This window comes from Rattus rattus, chromosome 15 (genome assembly GCF_011064425.1).
Source record: "Rattus rattus isolate New Zealand chromosome 15, Rrattus_CSIRO_v1, whole genome shotgun sequence".
Taxonomy (NCBI): Eukaryota; Metazoa; Chordata; class Mammalia; order Rodentia; family Muridae; genus Rattus; species Rattus rattus.
Window position 1 is genome coordinate 51,938,593 of NC_046168.1, and position 20,244 is coordinate 51,958,836.

General features: G+C 51.6%; 1 protein-coding gene across 4 annotated transcripts in view; it reads right to left on the bottom strand.

Annotated features, from left to right (window-relative positions):
• Window positions 1-389: 389 nt before the first annotated feature.
• Slc66a2 (solute carrier family 66 member 2) overlaps window positions 390-20,244 on the bottom strand; it is a 37,330-nt gene continuing 17,475 nt past the window's right edge. For 3 of the 4 annotated variants that reach the window (XM_032885689.1, XM_032885688.1, XM_032885690.1), the window contains 2 exons: window positions 9,778-9,994; window positions 390-1,506 (listed from right to left, as the gene is read on the bottom strand). In XM_032885689.1, the coding sequence (XP_032741580.1) occupies window positions 1,299-1,506; window positions 9,778-9,994 (425 nt within the window). In that variant the 3' untranslated portion in view covers window positions 390-1,298. The remainder of the gene's footprint in view (window positions 1,507-9,777; window positions 9,995-20,244) is intronic. The other variant, XM_032885691.1, reaches the window with a different exon arrangement.

Genomic DNA, 20,244 nt, shown 5'->3' on the forward strand with positions numbered 1-20,244 from the left:
ACCTCCTGCTTCAATGGCTTAGGACTGTTCCTTGTCATGACTGTATCTGTGGCTTGCCTGGTACCCTCTGTGGTGTATGGGGGACAATCTGAAGCCTGTTCATCTCAGATACCTGTATCTTCAATTGCCAGAGAGATGCCACAGGCCTGGACCACATCCCTGAGAGCCGTGTGAGCCTTTCGGCCCAACGCAACCCTGAATTCCCCACCAGAGCCCGTACCAGCTTCCATTTCCCCCGCACTACTACAAGTTACCTCCTCCCCCCTCGTACCACCGCCCTCTAGAGACCCAACATCTCACCACCTCCCGCCCTGCCCACCCACTGAGATCCCTCCTCCCTCCTGGACCCACATGCTGTTTACTGACTTACATACACCACACGGAACATGTTCATTTCAGCAGCTGGGGCCGCCATCGATGGCATTTATTTTGGAGGTAATTAGCACTACCGACATCTCCCTTCGTTTTTTTAAAAATAAACATCTTACAGGCCAGAGAGTAAGCAAGAATCTCGCTCACACACTTAGAATATCCGGGGGAAGCTTGGAGGTGGCACAGTGCGGACTCTTGGGCCATCTGGCGAGCCACCGTGACCATCAGAGCTGTTGTGCTAAGTGGATGGCATCATCGTGTGCAGGAGAAGTTCTTCTGCCCAGCAGAAGGGACGGTACTGTTATACAGAAGCATCTAGAACATTCTGGACCCAGGAGCCAGCCAGGTCAGCACAAGGCTGCCGAGCGTAACACAATCTCATGATGAGCTCAGAGAGGAAGCCAAATACAGTGTGACCCATGTCGGGCCAGCAGCTTCCATCTACCCCAGGCGCTGTACACATACCTGTGGCATACAAGGGCAGTACAGGGCAGAACTTGAAGACAGACAAGCCACCCGCAGCCATGACTACAACTGTCCAGAGTGCCACAGGCTCTGCTGGGAGAGCAGAGGCTCACTGAGGGAAGCTGGCTGAGAGGAAGGAACTCCACCGCCTGCTGTGCCTGCCATCTTGCCCAGTGGCATGAACCTATTTCAGGATCGGGCCAGTGTTTTTCTGGAGGAGGTAAGGAAAGACAATCTGCCTTTTCTATTACCTTGAAAACACCACAGAGCCAGCCCTAGCTCCACTGACCCTGAGTCCCCCACCTGAAGGCTGAGGGGGACGCAGCGCTCAACTTAATCTCTGCCTACACCTGGCCCACCTGTGGGGTACACAGGGCCAAGCTCCCTGGTGCAGAAGCACGGATTGGGACTCGGCACCCACGGTTGGTCGGTCGCGCATGTCCTCGTCCTCCCTAGATTCCTCAGAGCGCCTTGGCACTGGCAGGATGCACTGCATGGGGTGCTGGCTTCTGGGGGTGGTGAGCAAAGGCATAGGCCTGCCCCAGGATGGCCAGGTCCACCATGACCTGTAGTAGACCACAGACGGAGAACTGCAGAGGTGCGCCATTGAGCAAGAAGTAGGCTGTCTTGAAGGTGTCCCCACTTGTCCACATGAGCACCATCTTGAGGCTGCAGGAACAGAAAAGGGGGCAGTCAGTGTTGACCCGGGAACAGGGGTATGTATAGAGGTCAGTACTGTGACCCATAGGATTAGCAGGCGCATTTAAGAGATGGAGGCCACAGAAGGGGATGGAACAGCCTGACCCAGGCCTGCCCAACCTACCACCTTGTGCCTTTCTCTGGTCCTAGAGAGAAAGGACAGTCTGCCTCACACAAGGACCTGAGAGTTCTGACTCTCGTGGGTCAGACCATGGCTCTGACAAGGTCCAAGAATGGTCTGATCACAGAGAACCACAAGGGTTGGTATCGGGGGAAGCCAGGACCCCAGGATTCTTCAGCCTGGTCTAGTAGGTCCCCATACTGGGTTCTGCAGATGTGGGAGGGGAATGGAGAAGGCAAAGACAACACACCAAACAGAAAGCAGCTGTCCTGGGGCCTCCCTTCAAGAGAGAGTTCTAAGAGAAACAGAATCACTCCCCTTGTCTCCATACATCCCTTGTTCTCACTCGGTGTTAGGGGCCACAGACCTAACTGTTTTCCTGCATCATGGGTGCAGAGAAGCCTTGATTTCTTGGCAGGACAAGCCTGTGCACTAAAACTACATGTAGCCCAGGTGTGGGGGCTGCAGCTTATGGGCCCAGGAAGACACAGTGCAGAGGCAAGATCCCACAGGCTGAAGACACAGCCACTTTCTTTGGCCACCTCTCTGCACTATTCAAGCTTCCTTTTCTCTTGGGGCCACCAGCTCAACCCTTCCTGAAACCTCTCTCTCTTTATGCCAACCCCAGTGCTGCAGCTCAGATGCCCCAGAGCAAGGGGAGAAGCACACCCTAGTCTCGTGGTCCTGCATCTGCAAACCTGGGGTTATGAGAAGTGCCTGCCCCAGGCTTTCCTGGAGACAGAGATCTGAGTGCTCTGAGGAAACTCTAGTGATAGGGAAGAGATCGGTTAGCCCACAGAGTGGCTTACACTAGACACTGTACTTTTTCCACTGCTGTGATAAAGAACCCATCAGGAGCAATACACGGAATGGTTCGTTTGGTTCACAGTTTAGGGAGGGCATGGCATAGCAGCAAGAGAGAGACAGCTAGTCCCTGCCCCTGTCCATACTCAGGAAGCAGGAGAAAAACGCCTGTTATGCTGCCCAGGACCCTAGGAGAGGGTAGATCTCTCTACTTCAACTAACCAATCCAGAAACTCCCTTATAGACATGCCAAGAAGTCTGTCCCCTAGGTGATCCTAGACCCTGTGGAGCTGACCTTGTTAACCAGCACAGCCAAGGTTCTGGAGATCCGAACACGGAAATGCCACAGAACTTTGCACCCTGGCCCTCCACTCCAGCTCCAGGTCCTCCTGAGGTTTTCTTTAACACTTAGGAAATGTCCTGCTGCCACTCCTGAACTGGAACTTAAGCAGCGGCCAAGTTGTCATTTAACTCCGATGTCCTTTCATTCTAAAACCTGACTGATGCCAGGTATGGTGGCACTTGGGGCAGCGGAGGCAGAAGGATAGGGAATTCAAGACCAGCCTCAAGCTACAAGACTTTGCCTCAAGACAAACACATCGCATTACCGGAAAAGCAAACTATGGGAAGACACCACGCACATATACAACCCAGGTTGTTCTGAAGGGTGTGCAAATGTGGGGTCATAGGTAGGTTACCACTGCAGGTGTTGCACAAGTCTGAGGCTGCAGGTGAAGAGAACCAGTCTGTATGGCATGACACATCTGAGGTCGGGAGCCCCAGAGTTCACCCAGAGTGATGCCCAGGAGGAAGCTTTAGTTCTCATTTCAAAACCAGGCAGAGCCGCACTGTAGGGCTCAGAACACCCAGGGTGATTGACAGGGGCAGCGGAGACAAAACATGGGCCTTGTTGGGTCACCTGTGCTTCAGTCCCTCGACAGAGCAGCGTGTAGATGGGGCTGCATCTGATTCATTGCCTCTCAAACAAAGCCCAGGATTCCCCTAGGACAGACAGTCACACCCGCCACACTTCCAGAAGGCCTCTGCGACAGTCACGCCTGTGCAGGCCGTCGGGAAATGCCTGGCCGGTCTTGTCTATACACTTATCGCAAACAGAAAGCAGGCGCTGGACTCAGGTTCGCCCTTATAGTCAGTGGCTCAAAGCCCGCGTGAGGCAGCAGGCTGAGCAAGAGCACGTCATGGCCTAGAAAGAAAACTAGATCTAGCTGTGATTCTTCTAAGTCTGAAGCGAACCAACCTAAGCCAAAAATGCCCTGCAGGGAGGTGACCAACTTGCCCCTCAAAGTCACTGATGCCCGGTGAGCATTTGCTGGGGCAAAACATGCAGAGGTGACCTACGTGGCCCAGTCAGACCCAGGGAGAGGGTGCTTTGATAATTCATCCGGTGTTAGACTGAGTAGGTGTGGGGTCCCTCGGGCTTGACTCCAAGTCTTCCAGACACAAGTCCCCAGCACAGGACATACAGCTGTAGCCCTGTGTCCCGGACCACCTGTCCCTATCCAAGCCACCTGCCCAGGCCTTCACTGTTAGCATCCCCTTGGCCCCAAGTGCATAGTTATGTCTACAGCAAATGGAGACATGGAGTAACTGCTGGAGCACGGCACTACCCAGTGCCGGGGGATATTCTTAGCCACCTGGGTTCTTCCGTCGGACGGCCTCTATCCTCCTGGAAAGATAGCTCAATGGTCCCGTCAACACCATTCTGTTCCCGGGACGAGGGTCTAACCATGCCGAGGTCCTGGCATGCTCTGAATTGCTCAGTGAGCTAACAGAGGGAAAGGAGACCACAGTCGCAGACATCAGAGGATATAGGGCTGCTGTACACAGGACAGACACAAATCGGTTTCCTGGGACTATTACTGCTTTGTTCACTCCGAGGCAATGAGTGCTACCTGTCCTCCCCCAAACCAGGATGTCCCCAGTCAGTGCCATCTTCACGAGCAAACAGTAAGCACACTGCTCCCGAAATCCCAGCACTCAGGAGGCCCAGGCAGGAGGATCAAATGTTCATTCAGTCAGACGTGGTTGTGCACGCCTTCAATCCCAGTACTTGGGAGGCAGAGGCAAGTGGATCTCTATGAGTTCAAGGTCAGCCTGGTCTACATATCAAGTCCTAGGACTACATAGAGAGACTCGTTCTCAGAAAAAGGGAAGAAAGAAAGAGAGAAGAGTTCAAGGGCATTCTGGGAGTATGGGGGTGTGGTAGAAATATACCACATGCCAAGAAGTTCTCTCTCTCTCTCTCTCTCTCTCTCTCTCTCTCTCTCTCTCTCTCTCTCTCTCTCTCTCTCTCTCTCATCCTCAGATGGAGGAAACAGCTGCCGAGGGTCTCTAACCAAGGTATTCCGATTCCCACAGTACAGGTTACCCGCTCTCCAGGCTGTTAGCCTTGTGGTGGAGTCAGTGTGGGTGAGGAGCAGACTGTCATGGCAGAGGCCTCGATTTTCTGCATCAAGATCACACTGTAGCTGGCGGCCGAGGCATGGCTGTGGTTCCCACTTCTGTCCCTCTCCTCTGCCTCTGCCCGGTGTTGACTGCTGTCTTCCATGGGCCTCCCCTGCCTGACCCCTCTTGGCCTCCCCACTGTTTTAATCTAGGCTCTCATTACCTCACTCTCGGCTCCGGCATTTCTCTTCCCCACAGGGCTGCCAGATCACTGCTCTTAAAATACCTCCTCACCTCATCCTTGTCCTGGGCAGCCGACAGGAATGCCTCTCTCCCGCACCCAGGGCTGCAAAGCCAACTGCTGCACCTGCTCAGCTTCAGCCCAATGGCATGCTGGCCACGCTGACCTCAGCCCAGAACCAAGTCGCCACCACCACCTACAAAAGCCCTGCCCCCAAGGCCAAAGGCCACCCAAGTCATGTCCCCTTGGTAACCTGGGTTAGCCAATGTCCTCTTAGATGAGACACAGGAAAAGCAGACACATGGGCAATGTCTTCCTTAGGAATCTATCGTAGGCTGCCACTGCATTCCCAACATGACTGGAAATGGCCTTGAACTCGTAATCATCCTGTCTCTGCCTCCTAGATGCTAGGGCTACAGGTGTGTATCCCCATGGCTAGTTTAGGCGGTGCTGAGGATCAAACCCCCGGAGCGTGCTAGGCAAGCACGCTACCCACTGAGCAACTCCACCCCTAGAGTTGATACTTAGGTGTTGAATGGACAACCGAGAAAGGAGGAGGATAAGCCAGAGCGTGATGTAGGAGAGATAGTTACAAATCACACATTTGATATGACTCTAATACCCTGAACAGAATTTTTAAATTCTTACCATTCCGTAATAAAAACACTGCAAATACACATTTTAAAACAGGCATAGATCTTGAGAAGATACTTCCTCAAGAACAGCGCCAGGTCCACAGGAGATGTTCACTGTCGTTTTAACTGTCAGTGAAATGCAAACCAAACCATCCCGAGCAAGCACTTCACACCCACCAGGGTGTTGGAACTAAAGAGCAAATAGGAACAGCCATGGGGATCAGGACCACACACACACACACTCACACACACACTCACAAACACACACATACACACGCACACTCACACATACACACAACATACACTCTCACACACACACCACATACACACCACATACACACCACACACATACCACACACACAATCATACAACATATACTCACACATACTCACTCACATACACCACACATGCACCACACAATCACACAACAGACACACACACACACACACACACACACCACATGCATCACAAAATCACACAACATGCACTCACACACACACACACACACACACACACCACATGCATCACAAAATCACACAACATGCACTCACACACACACTCATTCACACATACCACACACACACACACACACACACACAGATACCGACGGCTTTCCCCCCCATCGTACCACCCCCTCCCCCCTGTACAACTAGTGGAATAAGAAAAACATGCTCCCTGGAATACAGGCTGGCAGTTCCACATATCACACCCCAAGCCATCACGTGACCTGGCCATTCTCTTCCTACATGCTTTCTCTATAAAGGAAAACACAGTATGTCCAGAAGATCCACAAAATCAGGACAGCATGAGTCAACTGAAGGCAGACAAACATCTGGAACATTCACATCATGAAGTCGTAGAAAGGAACAACCCAGAAGGCCACACAGTATATGATTCCATACATGTAATGACCAGAACAGGCCAATCAAGAAAGACAGAAAGCAAGTAAATAGGGTGAAGTCTGTGTCAGAAGGCAGGGCTGCTAATGAGTTCAAGTTTCTCACCTTTATGGAGAGACGACGCTAAAATTAGAACGTAATGCTACTTCCAGAGCCTGGGCACGGACCACCACGCTCCCCCGGGTACCCTGTAAGCAGAGTACCTAGCAGGGTGGTACCTGGCCTTTCTGCTCTGGGCACAATGAGAGGCATTTCTTCTCCCAGAGCAAACAGCACAGGCTGACTGCTGAGGTCTGGTAGTGGCCAAGACTTGTCCTAGAAGAAGCATGCTGGGTTTCCCAAAGGCTATGAATGAGGGGCCTGCTCCGGGGACCATTGTTAGATCTGAATGATCATGGGTTAAGCAAAGCCCGGTTTCTGGGAGCATCCACTATAGCAAGAGAGCCCAGAGTCCCAACTGGATCCTACAGAGAGGCCTAGCTCAGGGGCCTGAAGCTACCTCCATCCTGACTGACTTCCTTAGCGGCCCTTCCTGGCTGGATTCTTCAGACTCCGCAATGCCTCGCCCTCCCCACTCTGCATTTGCAGTGCCTTCCCCAGTCACTCCCTCCTGTTTCTGTGCTGGTGAAGGCTGCAGGAGGCTTGGCTTCCTCCCTCCTTTACGCCCACCCCCACCCTCCGGTAATTACTTGTTAGGGAACAGTCTTCAATTCTAGTAAAACCCGGGGGCAGAAGAACGCAAACACCTCCCCACACACACAGGATCTGCCTCGCAGAGGTCCGCCGCGTTAATTAGTAAAGTTATTCCAGAAGCATCATCATTCATCGCCGGCTACAAAGCCGTGGACGGTTAATATTTTTCAGGAGGGAAATGATTCAGAAGTATCTTGAGCCCCAAGACGGGAAATGTGCCTGTGGAGGTTGTGTGTGTGTGCATGTGTGTATGCGCAGATGTGTGCACATGTGCAGCGTAAGTGTATGTGTGTGTGCACATGTGTAGAGTGAGTGTGTGTACACATGTGTAGAGTAAGTGTGTGTACACATGTGTAGAGTAAGTGTGTGTGTACACATTGTAGAGTGTGTGTGTACACATGTGTAGAATAAGTGTGTGTGTACACATGTGTAGAGTGTGTGTGTACACATGTGTAGAGTAATTGTGTGTGTGCACATGTGTAGAATAAGTGTGTGTGTACACATGTGTAGAGTGTGTGTGTACACATGTGTAGAGTAATTGTGTGTGTGCACGTGTAGAGTAAGTATGTGTGTGTGTGTGTGTGTGTGTGTGTGTGTGTGTACACACGTGTAGAATAAGACTTTCCAGGAAATCCGTTCTGAGGCCTACTAAAATCAGTCAGAAAGGAATGCGCCGCCCACCTCCCCTCCCCCACTCCCAGTCCCAGGAATCCAAAGGTAAAGTATGGTTGGGCTAAAGTCCAATGTAGATTTCTCCCCCTTGCGGTGCAATGGCACAAGCAGGTCCTTAGAGACAAGGGATAAAACCCACACAATCTTGCTTTCACCTGACAACAGCCTCTGGTTCTTAGGCCCGTAGCAGTGTCTGTGCCTGTGCACGTCTTAAACTCATTTTTGATCAATCACACGGAGTGCCTGCCCTCTACCAAATTTATCTGAAACGGCGACATTTTCCATGCTTATCCCACAGATCCACGGCAGTCCAGCACACCATCGAGAAGGTAGGGACACAGTAGGACCTGCGACATCCCCAGCAGGATTCTGGTGACCAATCCTGATAATAAAGGTGCCGCCCCTGTGGGGCCCAGCGGGGCCTGGCGGTATCGGAGCTTGGCCAGCAAATGCCCCTGTGCGCATGAAGGAGCCCAGCGCCTGTGCCTAGAGGATGCCGAGCGGGGAGCCCCAATATCTCCAAACACTGGCTCCGCTCTCAGCTGACAACGGCTTGCCCAACACTTGCGCTTTGGAACAGCGAGTTAGTGGCCTTTCCTCCGCGATCTGCACTGATGTAGACCCAGAGCTAATGCTCTCCTGCACATCCACCAGCCCCAAACCAGAGTTGTGGGATCGTCATGGCTCCGGCTCCGCCCGATTTCAATCAATCAATCAATCAATCAATCAATCAATCCAGACCCCCGGGGCTCCACCCATCCTCACTAGGGAAACGGGATCTACCATGGTCACGACTGCCAGCCTATCTCTGCCCTTCCTATGTAAGCATCACACTCAGGCCTCTCCTACACTGATTTCTACACCTCACGCTTATAATCTACTCTACGTGTGCACAGGAGCCCGGTCCCTACAACCCTGCATCCAGTAAGAAGAACTACAGAGGGATATTAAAACCCAGTATCCGGCATGACCCCAACCCTCTGTCCTGTCCACTGCCTGTCCCTTCCTAACAGGACTTGCTTTCCTTAGCAAAAACAGGCCCTATGATTCCACTGATGACAGAGTATCACCAGAACACACCAGGGCGCACAAGGGTGACGCGAACCTTCAGAGAAAGGCGGTCCCCAGAGGCAGGACGGACTTTAGTGAGGAGTGGGTAGGGAGAAGTGGGCAGGGTCTCGGGGGAGGAGGAGGATGGCGTCTCAGAGGGCACGGGGTCTCTGGGAAGCAAACAGGCTCTCAGCGTGAAGTCAAACAGCTCCCTTAAGGACGGTGCCGAACTGAATGCACGGCTGTGTTCTTCCCTCCTCCTCGCCTGCTGACCTGTGCTGAGTAAACGCTGTTTTCTTCATAGACTTCCCAATGGTCTATGGGAACCGTCCTGTGCTAGACAGATGTCGTCAGACACTTCTTAGTACGATCCTGACACGAGTCCATCCTCGTCTGCCAGACACTGTACCTCTGGCAGGCCATGGCATGACACTGTGAAAAAGCCGCAGTTGGGGTACCTTTGTCAGGTTCCTAGGCCCCGCCATCCAGATGGATAGGTGCCATGTTCCTCAGTCCCTGGTCCTGTGAAAGCTCTGCGGCTCCTGATGGGCCACGGCCTCCTCACAAGGTTTCTGCTTCCCTCCCCAGCCCCATCGAAACAAATCTCCTCAGACAAGAGTCAGAGGCCCAGTGTGTCTAAGCAGCATGATTTCCCCCTCGCTGTCAGAGCTCAACAGCCCCAGTGAGTGCCATGGGAACCTCCACAGGGACACCCCCTACCTCATGCCCTCCGTGGAGCGGTGGCGATAGTTCCGATACAGCTGCGGCACACCCAGCATGGCTTCGGTCAGCACGGCCAGGAAGCCCAACGTCTCCACAAACAGAGCCGAGTCGATGGACAGGTAGGTGATGTAGCCGGCCACACCTGTGAAGGCCAGAACACACTGCACGTAGTCTGCGAAGCTGCTCCAATGCCAGAAATGATGAGGGTCGAAGTCTAGAGGGAGAGGGAGAGGGAGAGAGAGGCACCTCAGTTGGGCGAGCAAATTGTACTTCACGGGGGAAAGAGATACTGACAAGGCATGGGCAGGTCCAGTCGGCGTAGGGAGCTGAACCACGGGACAAGGCAAAGGTCTTTGTGAGGAGGGATGAACGGACTCAGCTAAGGTTAGCGCGGTGAGGAAGTGCGGACAGGCCAAGGCCGGGGAGAGGAGACAGGACCAGGGCGAGGCCAGTGTGGGGGGAACTGAGTGGGTCGAAGTCAGTGTGGGGGATGTGGATGATTCGATGCAGTGAGGAAGAAATGGGAGTGAGCCAGTCAGTGTGGAGGAGACCCAGCAAGCAGGTAGAGGTCAGTGTGGGCAGATGAGATCCCAACAGAAGCAATTCCAGGGACCCTTGGTACCAACATTAAGTCTTTTGGCTTAATTCGAATAGTTCTAGGGAGGAAGACAAACCACAGCCTCTGGAATCTGCTACCTGCCTGGGTTTACAGGGACAACTCTGCCCTCTGTAACTCTGGTTAACTACGCGTCTCCATTCACTTGGGTTAATGAACCTCTTGGGACTGATCTAATGGTTAATGATCCGTTCTACGTGTCTTGACTGTCTTTAGCCCATGAGGGAGACCTGGTCAGCACACAGTACTACTGCTACATACATATCGTGGTCACCAGCACGATAGCCCAGGCTGCCTGAGGACAGATTCTGTGGAATTATTCACAAGCACTGACATGAATGAATTAAATGACACTTCAGCAGATGAATACTCCCGGGACCGTGGAAGCGGCAGGGAAGCTTCTAGAGAGAAGGAAAGCTGAACGAGAGGATGCAACATGGCTATGCCTGACAGGGCTCTTAGATCGCAAGTCCAAGATAGGGAATTCCAGCAGGTGTAGGTGGGTAGGGCCAAGAGATGCCCGAGATGCTAAACTCTTCCAAGTACGGCTGCTTTTAGGGGGAGCTTGGAGGCTGGGAAAGAAAAAGTCCCTCCCCCACACACACACATGCTAGGCCACTGCTCTCCCAATGAGCTACACCCTGGTCCACTGAACACCTTCTGTAGTGAGGAAAACAGCTAACACATCGCTGGCCTGGTATCCCCGTTCACAATAAAATGGATGGACTTTAACGTGCACATCACAGTAGATCTGCAGCCCTGGGGTCTTCAGAGGCTCGACCTGGCCTGCATCAGTGTTCCTGCCCCCGAGCTACGGATCTGAGTGAGCAGGCTGCCGTCTCCCTCTGCTCCAGAGGAGATCGGGACACGCTGGTACAGCACACGTTAAAAAGGGCGTGTGTGTGTGTGTGTGTGTGTGTGTGCGTGTGTGTGTGTGTACGCATGCACACGTGGGTTGGGGAGGGGGATCAAACTTCCTATTACTCAGACAACACACACACAAAAGGCCATTCCTAATGCCACCCAAGGATTTTAGTTATCTGAGGAAGCTATTTTTGTTTCTCGGGATTAGGACAAAAAGGGGAAACCCCGAGAGAACAGAGACCAGGTTACCTGCATCAATGGCATTTTATTGTGTCACACACTATGTAGCCTGGCAGGGTGTTGCCCCATGCCCACTCCACTTACTGGGCTCAGAGACACCAAGGAGCCACCCTGTCCGAGATCACAAGTCTCATTAAAGCTTGGACCCAGGACAAACTCCAACAAAGAGCTGCCTTCCTGAGTCTGGGTCTCTGGGGTCCCCCATCCCCAGCCTCAGGAGCAGGCATGTGGCCCAAAGGCCTAAATGTGTTATCAATACATCAGTCAAGTTTCACTCAGGGCCAACTACAGGACTAAAGCCATGTGAGAGGAAAAGGAGTTGTCACCTTCGCCCAGGGACCATGCTTAGTTTTATCTCCACTGTCTGTTCTAGAGCCTTCTTGATGCCTGTCTAGCCTGGGCTCATTCACAGTCCAATGCTTCCTGATCATGGCCTAAGGAACTGGCCCTTCAGATGAGAAGCCCAATCCCGGAAGGAGCCTTCTTTGGGGAGGCAGGGGCAGGCAGAGCTGGCCTGCACCGCAGGGGCCCATGCACTGACTCTATGTTCCAACGCCGTCAGGGAGTGCTAATCTGACCCTCAGAGACAAACAGATTCCCAACAGAGCACAGGAAAGAGGCCATCAGCCCAATGCAACATCTCCCATGTGGCATGTGGTGACTGGGACCTGGAGGTCAGGGGTAGCCCTTCAAGCAGCAGGTAGCAAGGGTCAGAGGAAGGACAAGCATGGCCCCCAGGATACCTGATACCTGAGAGGCAGTGAGAAGATATGGAGAGATAATGGGGAAGACACAGCGCCCCAAGTTTCCTCCTGAAGACAGAAAAGTAAAGAGCTCTCTGCAGGATGCTTACACATTAATACCTAAGACAAACACATCTGAAAACCCCAATGTTCTTCTGAATCTATGACCTACAACAGAATGGACGACCAATACATCAATAGGCAAAAGGAATAGACAGAAAGTGGGAGGGAAAAAAAATGGAAGAAAACCCAGCATCCTCAAGTCTTAAGGTCAAGTCCTCCAGGACCCCCTGAGGTTGGAGTAGCCTAACTCGATGAGGAGGAAAAGACACTGGGTCCATCACAGCATTGAGAAGGGAAAGAAACCAAGTCCAGGCTAGGATTTTGTGTTTGTTTTTGTTTTCCCTTAACTGCCCATCTCTGGGGCGGCAGTGGGTACCACACCTTGAGGCCCCAGTTACCTGGGGCAGCTTTATTAGCCTGTGGTGTAATCTGTGTTCCTCCAGCGGCCCGCCAGCACCCTCATGTGGCTGGTCTGTGTCAATGCAGGCCGAGCCTTTCCACTCCCTCAGAAGCAGGGGAACAAGACTGGGTTCTCTCAGCTCCCGGCCTAGAGTTTAGGCCAATGACAACCAACCACTGAAAAGGCAGCGGGAATCTCAGAGCCAGTGAGGAACAAGGTACAGGGTTCTCTACCTTGGAAGTGAGTCCTCAGAAATGACAGCTCTGTTCGAGGCTGGTGGGTCAGGTCCTGCCAGGACCAGCACTAGGACTCACCTCAGAGAAGATGGGCAGGAAGAGGCAGCTGAAGCTCTGCACTAACAGGAATTAGGGGCTCAAGAGACTGAGCTGACAGAGCTGGTGAGCTAGGAAAGGACAGACCACCCCAATGACAGCACGGCAGGACACGTAGCGCCTCAAGCTCCACCTCACAAGTGAGACCACGGAATACTTCTCCCCAGCTCCCCAAGATACTCGGCATTACCACAGGAGAGCTACAGCCACAGCCTCCAAGCTCCAGAAAGGTTTCTGTGGCTGTCATGCTGTTCCACGTGCCCTTGTGGCAGAGACACAAGTCTGGACCGTGGACTGGGAATGACAGGGACCCAGCTGGCCACCCAGAATGAATCCTTCGGTTGGTGAAACTGGGAGGGCCGAGAGGAGTTCACATCAGACGCGGCTCACGCTGACCACTCTTTCCCTGAGCACCTCTGAGCAAGGCCTCATAGAGAGGCCACAAAGAGCATCAAACCATGGCCTGCAGCCATCAGACCGCAGGGGCAGCAATCCAGAACAGCTCTCACCATCCCGGGGGACACTAGCATCAAGGAAGATCTCCTCAAACCAATCAGAAGAAACGGGAAACACAGTGCCCTGTCCCTAGCGGGGCGAGTAAAGGACAGAGTAGGGCTCTGCACAGGAGAAGAATCTGTCTCAGCAGCACAAGGGCAGAGCCACTCCTGAGTCCCTTGCCCACAAGTGTCCCATAGACACACTCATTTCCAAGCCCGAAGGCCCTTCTTGGACAGCTATGACAGAGCGGCTTTTTCCTCCTTCTCCCAGGGTCCCACCAGCACACTATATGCCACACGTCCCAACCAGTATGGGACATGGCACATGCCGGACACAAACCACTGGGAAGTCCACACTACTCTGTGTGGCTCACCCGCTGGCTTCACTCTGCCCCAAGGGCCCCAGGCCAGCCTCTAACCCCCAGCCTGGCCAGACCGCTGGTCAGAAAACCAACTGAGCCCAGGCCTCCTGGGTCAGAAGCAGGAGTGCACCCCAGCACATGTTTACCGAAGTCAAGAGCAGACCACGGTGCTCCTGGAAATGACGATAAAGTGCCCTGCCACTTACTTGGGCTCTTTGACTGGAGGATGCTGAGGCCTGAGACAGCGCCATTCTGGGTAGTGATAGAAAATATATTCAACCTCAAATAGCTCAAGAAAATAATCATTGTGGTCCAAAATTAACTTGGTGATGATGTCTATATGAAAAATTAACCCTGTGTGAGAGAACAGACAAAAAGATCTAATCCTGGCCACCCTGGTTCTGATTCATGCACAGCCTTTCTTCCTGCACCAATGCTCACTGGAACTTACCAGGTAGAACCCCAAGTCCCAGGAAACCTGCACAAGCCTCTGGGGCGTGGCAGTTCCTCTGGAGAGATGACAGGAGCCACATGGCCCACGCAGCACCAGCTTTCACTCTGCCTGAAGGTCAGCTACATCAACAGACTAACAGCCAAGACCTCCTGTGACAGCTGAAATGACCTTCCAAATTGGTGGTCCCTACTCACCCCAGCACTGCCCTCACCCACAATAGACAAGGGCAGCTCCACCAGACGATGGCTCAGGGACCCAAAATCAATGTTCTGGGAATGCCGCCCTAGCCCACCCAGGAAGCTGGGGGGCAGTGCTGATCCTGTTCCCCTCTCCCAGCTTCCAGACAGGGCGACCTGGAAAACTGACTGGGAGCACCCACTGCTTGGCCAAAACAAAACAAGCAACCACCAAGGCCAGCATCCTGTTCAGATCTGAGGTTACACAGATAAGGCTGCCATGGTACTGCTGCTAGTGATGGTTTCACATCACTGGGGCAGCTACTCCGAGAGCCAGAGAAGCCAGGGTGAGTAGTGCTTGTTACGAATGGGTTATCGGTGCCGTTGACTCTCTGTCTCTCATTTCAGAAGTCCTTTCTGACTCTATCCTACCAACATCCCAGCAAAGGATTCGAACACTCAACTCCAAGTTTCTCCATCAATGGCATTGACAGACATATGGTCAGCCTGGCCTGAAACACTTTTCCTTAGCGGAGTTCCCTTCAATGGAGAGATGAGCCAGGAGAGAGGGGGGTACAGTGGCCCACACTCGTCATGTCACCCTGCAGAGTACTCTTCAGTGTCACCATTCAGTAGCTGATAGGATAGCAGCCTCTGTTCTGACGAGTTCCATTCAAGTCCATGACAGCACAGCTCAGAGTGATCAGAAAGGGCCCAGCGCAAGGCTCTGGCCCTGAGAGCACCAGAATAAACGGTTTTACCATCCAACATGGTGCCTTCACTTGAAAGAGGTTTTAAGGTTCCTGCTTTCCCAGGAGTCTTCTGAACACTGTGCTCCGCTCCTACAGTAAGCCACCACAGAACACTCCATCCCAAGTTTATTCCTCAATGCCACTGACAGAGAACAACCCTGAAGCATGTGGCCAGCCTTTATGAAATGTCCTCCCTAATTCTAGCCCCAGGGGTTCAAGTGAAACAGGACAGTCAGGAGAGCACTGTAGAAAAGTGTCAGGAGGTCTCACAGAGAGGGGAGGGGGGGCCTATGCTCCCAGCAAGGGTAAGAAACAAGCGCTGGTCTACCTCAGTCAGCATGCCCTTCACCTGCTCAGCTCCTCTGCTCTGGGGTCCACCCCAGCCAGCCCACTCAGGACAAGGCTGAGAATCCTGGGTGACACTATGGCACCTTATACAGGAGAGAGACTCCACACCAGGCTGAGAAGGCTGAGAAGGGCAGAGGTCACCTTCTGCGACCTGTCCTCAGAGCAAGTTGTTGCCACCAGCTCAGAGAAGCATCTGAAGTTCTGTCTTCTGGACAAGGGTAGGAACAGGGAGTTCAAAGCCCTCCCCTAAGAGACAGATGCTCAGAACAGAGCATAGGCAAGCTTGGGCTCAAGAATCCTAGCAAAAGAACGAAGACCTGGATCCTGGAGGAAGTTGGTCAGGTAGGGCTGGGCACCCATGATTTTTACACTTGGGAAACTGAGACAGGAAGATAGTAGATACCAGGCTAGCCTGGGCTACATAACCAGACCCTGTTTTGAAGGAAAGGGGAAGCGGCAAGAAAGAAGCCGCAGCTAGTGGCTCCCTGGCCAGCTGAAGAGAAGGAAGGAGGCAGCTAGAGCTATCCTGAAAGCAGCGCCACTTTTAGACTGGCTTTAATGACCCCGGGCTAGCTGCTGGTGTAGCATCAGCCAGAGCACTGTACCAACGGAGCCAGCTCCCCGGGCTAGCTGCTGGTGTAGCATCAGCCAGAGCACTGTACCAACAGAGCCAGCTCCCCGGGCTAGCTGCTGGTGTAGCATCAGCCAGAGCACTGTACCAACAGAGCCAGCTCCCCGGGCTAGCTGCTGGTGTAGCATCAGCCAGAGTACTGTACCAATGGAGCCAGCATTGCAGGCAAGGGAGGTCAGTGTGATGCCAGTGAGGGCAGAACACTTCAGAGCTCGAAGTAGACAGAAGCACAGCAGCCAGTACCATCAGGCCCTACAAGAGGGTGGGCTCAAACTGCCCCATTCAACCGAACCAGGATACCAGCAAATAAGACATCCTTTCCCGGGTATGAGATTAGTGCCACGGCTGTCACAATGTTAATTTTCAATGTCCAGTATGCAGACAAACAGGGAAGTGTAGCCTTTATATGGAGGGCGTAACAACAACAAAAAGCAAGAAACTATTTGTGAAGAAACGCAAAAGAAAACGAAAGTTCAAAATAACACTGTAAATGTACGGTGAGAACTGAAGGAATCCAAAGGATATATAAAAGAACCAACAGAGGTAGGAAGACATCACCTCACCCGGTAGAAGAACGTTTCTCAAGGGAGATCAATCACTCAGAACCAGGAGAACCTGGAGCCGGCTGCAGGCGGTGTCTGAAATAAGAGTCATGCTGGAGCTCAACAAGAGACCTGAGCCAATGGAAGGGTCAGCAAACCTTAAGACACTTCCATGGAGATTATGCTGCCCAAAGCAAAAGCAACAGTGCCTCCGAGAACCGTACAGCACCACAGGCACAGTGAGCATCCTAGAGTGGAGGAGAGGAAGGAACAGCAAAGGACTCAGAGATCACGACCACAGGTCCCAAACACGAGTTACGGCTGAATGTCAGAGACAAAGACGCCATCTTAGAAGCACCAGTAGAACAATGATGTCCCTCACAGGGGACCCCCACTGACTTCTCATCAGACACAATGGAGTTCAGAAGGCAGAGGGATGGCATTCAAAGTGCTGAGAGGAAAAACAACTGTCAGGAGGCAGCTCCTAAGAAAGCGTTCTACACAAGGAGAAAACAAAATCCCCAGATAAACGAGAAGTGGGGAAACTGTAGCTTTCCACGTGGAAATCAAGTGACAGCAGAGGTCATATGAAGGCACTTAAGAAGAAGGAAGTATACAGAAAGGAAAGTATATACACTGCTCGGAAAACATACCAGGAGCTGGGCATGGTGGTTCCCACCTGTCACTCTAGCCCTGAGGGTGGGGTGGGATGCTGAGGACGGCCTGGACTGCAATGGCAAAAAAAAACAAAAACAAAAACAAAAAACATTCCCTGTGCTTGTGCGTGCGCAGGTATTCACGCGCGCGCGCACGCAAACACACACACACACACACACACACACACACACACACACACACACGCCTACCTTTCTTACCTGGCTTACAAAGGAACTACAGAAAAACAATATGTTGTTGTGCTTTTGGGGTGTTTTAACGTGCCTACCATAATCCAGCCACCAAGACAACACAGTAGGAGAGTAAGGGCAGCCGAAACTCAGAAAGAAGGTTGACACAGTAACTTCTCCTAGTATCATCTTCTCTAGGAGTAAAATCTACACAGAGTAACAAGTCAAAGACACATGGTTAGACTTGTAGCACCCATAAACAAAATGCATACATAGTCCTCATACCACCAGAAGAGGGAGGGAGGAATTCCACAAGGATTTCTGTGTCTCACCAAAACGAAGTTAGTACAAAGTTAAAAGACTCTGATAAGTTAAAATCTGTATTATTTAAGCCTCAGAAAAACTAAGAAAAATAGCACTATATAGTTAAAATTCACTAAGGGAATTAAAACATCCCAGTATTAAAATATTCACTTAATATTAAACACTGTAGAAGAGCGGGTACACACAAACAGCAAAAAGAACGACAAACAGATCAAAAATAGCAAATGTTAGTCAGAGAATGGGGCAGAGGTTGTCCTGATCTTAGTACATTGATGTATCCGCTCTTCTGAGTGCAATGGCGCCCTGGTAAGGATCAGCAGTCGGTATGTAGGAGTTGGTTCTTTCCTTCCAACTCATGGGTTCCGAGGATCAAACTCGGGTCCAATAGCAAGCACCTAATCTCAGCTTAATCATCTCATAGGTCCTGTGGCTTTTTATTTTGTTTTTTTGTTTTTGTTTTTGTTTTTTTTTGTAATCTTTTTTTTTTTTTTTTATTAACTTGAGTATTTCTTATGTACATTTCGAGTGTTATTCCCTTTCCCGGTTTCCGGGCAAACATCCCCTCCCCTCCCTTCCTTATGGGTGTTCCCTCCCCACCCTCCCCATTGCCGCCCTCCCCCAACAGTCTAGTTCACTGGGGTTCAGTCTTAGCAGGACCCAGGGCTTCCCTTCCACTGGTGCTCTTACTAGGATATTCATTGCTACCTATGAGGTCAGAGTCCAGGGTCAGTCCATGTATAGTCTTTAGGTAGTGGCTTAGTCCTGGAAGCTCTGGTTGCTTGGCATTGTTGTACATATGGGGTCTCGAGCCCTTCAAGCTCTTCCAGTTCTTTCTCTGATTCCTTCAACGGGGGTCCTATTCTCAGTTCAGTGGTTTGCTGCTGGCATTCGCCTCTGTATTTGCTGTATTCTAGCTGTGTCTCTCAGGAGCGATCTACACTTCTGCACTTCTTTGCTTCATCCATCTTGTCTAATTGGGTGGCTGTATATATATGGGCCACATGTGGGGCAGGCTCTGAATGGGTGTCCCTTCAGTCTCTGTTTTAATCTTTGCCTTTCTCTTCCCTGCCAAGGGTATTCTTGTTCCCCTTTTATTTATTTTGTTTTGAGACAAGATCTTGCAATGTAGCCCAGGGTGGCCTTGAACTTGCTATCGGCCTGCTGTTCAGAGCATAACCACAGGGATCCACAGAGGCTATGCTAACAGAGTAAGCTGCAAGCACAGCTGTGGGGTAGGCCGGCACTCAGCACTTTGAGAGGCTGAGGGGAAGGGTGAAGCCTTCTAGGCCTGCTTTGGGCTGCAGAGTCAGTTCGAGGCCTAAGCAACATAGTGAACCCAGTCTCAAGAGAAAAAGTGAAAAGAAGGCTTGGGGAGGTAACTTGGTGGTAGTGTGTCCCATGCATGAGGCCCTGGGTTCGATACTGGGCAGGAGGGGGCCTTCAAACAACAAAAATGTCATAGGAGGCATTTTGTAATGACAACTAACTGCTCTGAAATCAAGAGAGCGACACCTGACAGAAATGAAAGAATTAACAAGTATGTGGAAGCTTCTGCCAGATTTCAAAATGGATAGAAGTGGAAACAGGGAGTTAAAAGAAGACCACAGCATTACTGTAAACCTGGACCCAACAGACACCCACCTCCCCTCAACAGGAAGACACCTACAGCAGCAAGGACGGGCTCCTGGAGAGACCCCTCAGGAGAGGTCCCAGAACAAGCTTCACCTCAGAGAATCTGAATGGAAGTACTCTCTCCAGTCACTGGAGATTCTGTCAGAAGCCGACACGGAGATCTGAGGGCTTCACAAAATGAAGACTGCCACGTATTCTTCAACTGTGAGCGGGTCAAAGAAATTTCGAAGAAAATGAGAAAGCACTTTAAGACAGAGAAAAAACTCAGTGGACCAAAACACACAGGAGGCCGGTCAACCCTTGCAGAGTGGATTCACGGCTGTGAGCACAGATGTTTCAAAGTGTGATAGGAAAAAAAAAAACCAACCAAAGTCAATTCTCCTCCACTCAAAGGACCCAGAAGAAAGCGCAAACTAAAGCAAAAGCAGGCAGAAGACAAAACAAGTAATCAAAAGAGAGGGAGTTAAAGCGGAATTCAGCAAACTTAGATAAAGAAAAATCAACAAAACCAGAAGCGGGTTCATGGAAGAGATCAGCCAAACTGACAAAGCCCTAAGGAGAGAAGCAAAGGACAGAGACGGGGCTAAAATCACCAGAATAAAGAGTAAAAGGACCAGTACCAGGGGCTAGTAAAAGAATTACA